This window comes from Cyprinodon variegatus, unplaced genomic scaffold, assembly GCF_000732505.1.
Source record: "Cyprinodon variegatus isolate N-32 unplaced genomic scaffold, C_variegatus-1.0 Scaffold121, whole genome shotgun sequence".
NCBI classification, from domain to species: Eukaryota; Metazoa; Chordata; class Actinopteri; order Cyprinodontiformes; family Cyprinodontidae; genus Cyprinodon; species Cyprinodon variegatus.
The window spans coordinates 395,276-401,387 of NW_015150574.1; the positions used below are offsets into that span (position 1 = coordinate 395,276).

Consider the following 6,112-nt stretch of genomic DNA (forward strand, 5'->3'; position numbering starts at 1 on the left):
AATGCATGTAGAAGATATTCATTTCATGCATGTACAATACATGCATTGAAAGGCATACAGATTGAATGAACCTGGGACAACAACATCAAGGCCTCCCAATACGGTGCACCTTCTCAACCACATTCATGCATTCTTTCTTTTTCTATACATGATGATAAAAGGAAGATCATAAATAGAAAAATAAGAGTGGATGTGACTTTAAAACTGATCAATGTTTTTTGAAAAATTGTTTTATCGCAGCCTAAGAGAAATACTGAAAAGCATGTGTAACTTAATTTGTATATTTAATAAAAATTAAAATGATAATAAATATCCAATTCTAGATCAAATTCTTAAGGATAACAACCAAAACTCTACTTTTGTGGATTTTAGCATTAGGTTTTTTTATGTTGCCTTATTTCTACCATTATACTGTGATGGTAGACAAATAAACTAAAACAGCAGAAAAGAGAAGGCCAAAAAAAAGATATGGTACAGTATTTGTGTTCATATTCCGTGCAGAACGGCCAACATCCCGGAAAAGAACAGATTAATCAACAATCATTTAGTAAAGATTAATGGGGGCATATTTTTTAACATACTTGTGATGATGGTGCCTCCTTGTGTTGCTTTGGCTGTTTTAAGGCAAGATGTGTGATCTCACTACGTAAATCTGCTCAGCATTCACTTTAATAGGTTGTTTAGAAACAAATGTAGGCTGACTGAGATAGGTTATAAACCAGTCAGTCTCATAAGTCCAAAATCAGTATGAATGGTTTACCTTTTAGAGCTGAATCATCTCTACAATTTAAAACACCCTCCCAGATGATTGTATTCTGTTTACCATAACTAAACTAAATTGGGTACTACATTTAGTTTAAAATCAAGTTATCGTTTCCCTGCTCCTCACAGGCACCCAACAACAAGCAAATTAAAGTACCTCGGTCACACAAGATGAAAATGAAACTTTTTGGACTACAGTACTTGCTTGATGGCAGTAAAATCAGAAAACCCTAGAAGAAAACCTGCTGAAGACTTGCGAGGACAAATGTTTGCCAAGAGGATTACTGTATGATCCTAAGCAGACATATGTTGAGATTCATCTTATAGCATTTCAACAAACGTGTAATGACCAGAAAATCCAAGACCGAATATTCCAGAGGCAAAATTTGACATTCGAACAGCTTATTAAAATATGAAACTGCATTTAGTAAGACAACAATGAAATGGTTTGGATCCAAAAACATCAACATTGTTGGGATCTGGAGGTCTGTCCACTTTCTCCACCAGAGGGCGTACTAGATTTCCTGGAGCCGGAGCTGATTGCACCACCTGTCGCTCGTCTGCTCATCAGGAGATCAGTATTTAAGGAGGCAGAGGACGTCTCTCCAGTGCCAGAGTGTTTGCCAGTTACGGTTAGCAAAGCCTGAGCCAACCTGCCTGTCTGAATCTCTGACTCCCTGAAAACCTGAACCTGATCAGTTTTCTCCTTTCTGCTTCCTAGATTGAATCTGCCTGGAACCGGAAACCCAGATGAGTTTCTCTGTTGGTAATCTGCCTGTCTGATCTCTGAAGAACCCTGGAGAATAAGTCCTGTCAAAGACCTGCCTGCCCGCTCTCTGAAGAATCTGGAAGGGAAACTCAAATCTGTGATCTGCAAACACTCAAACTTAGCTCTGCCTCCACCAAGCCCTCAGCCTGCCGACAGCCTCTGGACCCTCCAGGTTCCCCCCCTCTGCCGCTCAGCTCAAACTCCAGAACAGGTACTGTCCTGCTCACTCACATCCTGCAAATTGCCTGGACATCCACTAACTCCTCTGTCCCCCTCTGCAGTGAACCCACTAGTGACCAGTTCTGGATCTGAATAACCCCTGGATCTGTTTATTCTTTGTACAGAATCATTTCAATAAATCTTTGAACCTTTCTCCAGCCTCAGTGTGTTCTGAATGTGGGTTAGGAACCTTAAGGCAAACATGACAAACATATTTGAAATGTTTAGTCAAAGCCCAGAACTAAAGGCTGGGAGTTCTAAGTACAATGAACGGCGGATCTATAATGCCTTGGAATAAATGCAAACCTTTCAGAATGTCATCGGGAATTTTAAAACGTGAAACCTCCCATGTTATGACCTAATTCTTATTAATCTGTCCCATAAGATCCAAATTAAATACAATAAAGTTTATAGATATATTGTGACAAAATGTTATGGGAATTAAGCAGAATATATATTTTTGCAAAATGTTGGAAACTGATATATTCTAAAGTAAAAGAATAATTGTTAACTATATGTATCTTTTGCTCAGTTGAACATCTATCTTCCATATTCTAAGCATGAAACACTAGTTTTTCAGAATGTGAACGGTGCTGATTTGATGTCTGTATTTCTTACAGTGTAAATTGTTCACCATGTATCCTAAAGCCTCAGCAATCTATTGAATTTGAGTGCATTTTTGCACATGGTTTAAACTAGTCAAGCAGACTGAGAATGATGGAACAATTGACAGATTACATGTTTAATCTGTGAACACCAAGTAATTAAACAGCTAAACAACAGTGGCAAAAAAAGCACCATCAGGCATCTTCAGGCCATATGGTCATCTCTGATTTATGCTATCAATAAAATCAGATAAGCGAGAGATTTCAGTGTAATCAATGTCACAGCCCTGTTTTCCAGAATGAGACCCCCACGTGGGGGTCTGCATAAATAGCCTGATGTCGGGATGTGATTGGACCGTTTGCGGATAACAGACGGCAGGATGCTGCACAGTGCTCACTTTTTTCTCCTCATTGGCTGTGTTTAATCACCGCTCCTCCTTCAGACCACACACCATTGGCTTTATGGGAGGTGGGGAGTATACGAAGGGGTTGGATGAGAGCGGTGGTGGACGTGGGGGGCTTTGAGAAGGAGCCGGGAAGTTGTAGTTCTTTACGGCAGATGCACATCTGTAAGGCTTATTATTGGCTAATAGGAATTAAACTACACGTCCCGACGTCACGGTGTGCGGGGCCCCTCTAAATGTTGTGAATATGTAATTGCGCCCTCAAGACTGGTTGCTGCTAAATTTAACGTCACAGACAGGGGCAAGGCTGGCACGGTTGGTTGGTGAGGTGGTCTCTCGCTTGGATGTGAAGCGTAAAAGGAGGCTGGAGGAGATAAACTGATTCATGCGCGACAACGGAGAGGAACCTGAGATGCGCAGTGAGATGAGCTGTGCCACGATGCGCAAAAGTTGATGCTCCGTAGGGGAATTTAAGACTTTTGTTAGTTTAAAGGGCTTACATCGAGTTGCATGGACAGAGGAGAAAGAAAATTAATGGTCAGCCTTGTTTTTGTTGTCAAAGGATGTTTCTACTTTTTACATAAGCCGCTCTCAGTTCGCTGAGCGGATACTGACTGACCTTTTACGCACGGGGACCTCGCTCATTTCTTTATTTCTTTTTGTGGATGAACTTTACAAAGCCCTTGAAATGATTCGAGATCTAAGCAAGATGTACCCGCCGGCACGGCATCCGGTAAGTAGGTAGAAGCAGAAAAATGAAGAATGTGTCAAAACAGCGTAGATTAACTGCCGCGCGCCTGATGCGTAATCAGTTTATATCCAGTTTCCGTGCCATTGCGCGGACCCCTTAACAATTCAGCTCATTGTCAACATTACCGCATGCAGCTGGCTGTGTCTGTGTGAGAGTTGTGCGCTCGGATAGACTGAGAGGGGACTGAGTGCGATCACAGAGGTCCATTGTAAAACAAGCTTCATTCCTGTAACGTTGTGTCATGACACTGAACTTTGGTGGCTCAGTTCTTGCTCTCTCCCTCCTCATCTTCCTCGCACGCTCTTTGATTTTGGGTTGAGGTGCCACACCAGCCGGGGCAGCCGTTCAAGTTCACCGTCACCGAGTCCTGTGATCGGATCAAAGAGGAATTTCAGTTCCTGCAAGCCCAATATCACAGGTGAGAGTCTGGATGGAAACACTGAAGAAAGAAAGCCTCGACGCATGGTGCTTCCTGCTCTCTTTTCTGCTTCACTAGGTTGGCAGACAGAAAAAAGAGAAAATGATCAATTAGATAAAAGAAACAAGTTTCTTAGTACCACTTAAAGGAAATTATACATTAAAATGCTTGAAGTGAATCAGGGCATTTGTCCACCTGTTTAGTAATAAAAATGTTTTCAGTTACCATATAAAAAAGGGTACTTCTAAATATTTAAAACCTTACCTGGCAAAAAAAAAAAAAAAAAAAAAATCACTTCTTTTGAGTGAGAATGTGACAAAAATACCATGAATTAAACATACTATTATGACCAGCATGATTGGCCTATGAAGTCCCACATAAAACAGTTATCTACTGATTATTCTGACAGCTCTGCCAGTATCAGCATTCAATCAAAAGAAGTTCATCTGTTAAATTGGACCATGCACTTTCCAGATTCAACACTGTTGTCTCTCTGGGGTACATTTTTTTAATTATGGAAAAAAGCATTAACACTCCATAAAAGACCAATGGTGTCATTAACTGGGAGCTACAGGGACAGGAGTGACCTACCCTTTAAATAAGGTCCCTACCTAGAGAGGCAGCATGATTTTATGCATCCAAGTCTAAGATGTAAGAGATTAATACGTTGCAAATAAATAAATTATTTTCAATGTTTTAAGGATTACCTGTCCTGGCTATTTATGAAATTGTGTGTATATATATATATATATATATATATATATATATATATATAATCATTTTATTTTGTCACTACCAGTAGCCCACCCTATTTAAAACATTCTGGGCCATTCCTGGCTCTTTAGTGTCACAACTTCACTGGTTTACATACTTACTCAAATCCTTATGTTTGCCAATTTTTTGGTCTCTTTCTAATGCAATTAAAAGCACTGTGTCAGGGTTTGCAATATGACAACAAGAAAAGACTCTTTGAATGCAATATTTGTCAGCTATAAGTCAAGTCCGCAATAAGTGTCATAGGTTCTCTATATGTCTGTGCTATATGCCTGAACATGTGTATGTAGTCGTGCTGTCCTTTACGCTTTGACCTGAAGTAGATTATGAATAAAATATGCCACAGCTGAAGGAAAATAGTGAAGGATATTTAGTTATTTACAACCAGCATCATCATTTATCAATATAAGTTATATCAATTAGAAGTTTTGAGAATTTTCAACAATACTTTAGGTTAAAAACATTCACATCTTCCGTGATATATCCCAAACAGTAACCAAAGCAAAATGTTAATCACTTGGTCACATTATTATGCCTAACTTGTACAACTTAGCGGTAAAAAAGTTTAACAATGCCTAGTGCCATGCATTCATGCATGACTCTTGCAATATGACCAAAATATCAGAGAAATAGATGATGCAATGACATGAAATACCAAGTGGAAAGTGGGGTTTGGTTTCAGGTTATTATTGATAATTGAAGGAACTCAGTTTGGGTTTTTTAACATCTGAAGATGATATGGAACTTCTCCTCTGCCAGCAGCCTGTACAGAGCTCATTCATAAGCTTGTGTTGTAACCGCTTGTCTCAATCCTGTCTGTTACCAGTGACTAATCACAGGTAAACCCCATTAACTTTCATCTGCACGTCTCTCCCTGCAAGTGCAAGTGGTGTGAAATACTGCTTTACCTGACATGATGAAGTGTGAAATACGTCGCTGCTGGGCAGGACCATAAAGCATGACACCAATGCATAATAATCGCCCACTTCTGGCCACCTTGTAATTGTTACCCAGTCTCATGGGGAGATGAACTGGGGGTCCGACTTTTTTGGTCAATCCTGGGGCTTGAACAAGCTGAACTGAGGATAATGAGCTGCATGCTTAATGCTGCAGCCACCCACATCAAACGGTTCCAACATAGGGGGCTGGGGCTGGTTAAAAACAGAAAGAGACTTAGGATGGATCTGATTGGAAGCCAGAAAACTATAAATCGTCATTCTGATGAATGATCAGGGTTCATTCTTTAGTGTTTAATTAGAACAATTTAGCAGTTCATTATCTAAGCATAGATAAGTATGAAAAATAGAACGGAAAAGGATCTCTTTTTCCATCCATCCATCCATCCATCCATCCATCCATCCATCCATCCATCCATCCATCCATCCATCCATCCATCCATCCATCCATCCA

The 6,112-nt window shown here is 40.1% G+C and overlaps 1 protein-coding gene across 3 annotated transcripts in view; it reads left to right on the forward strand.

Moving 5' to 3' along the window:
• Positions 1 to 2,885: 2,885 nt before the first annotated feature.
• LOC107085289 (transducin-like enhancer protein 4) overlaps positions 2,886 to 6,112 on the forward strand; it is a 62,500-nt gene continuing 59,273 nt past the window's right edge. Inside the window, exons 1-2 of one of the 3 annotated variants that reach the window (XM_015375540.1) lie at positions 2,886 to 3,492; positions 3,831 to 3,928. In XM_015375540.1, coding sequence (XP_015231026.1) covers positions 3,448 to 3,492; positions 3,831 to 3,928 — 143 coding nt within the window. In that variant the 5' untranslated portion in view covers positions 2,886 to 3,447. The remainder of the gene's footprint in view (positions 3,493 to 3,830; positions 3,929 to 6,112) is intronic. The other 2 variants (XM_015375542.1, XM_015375541.1) reach the window with 2 other exon arrangements.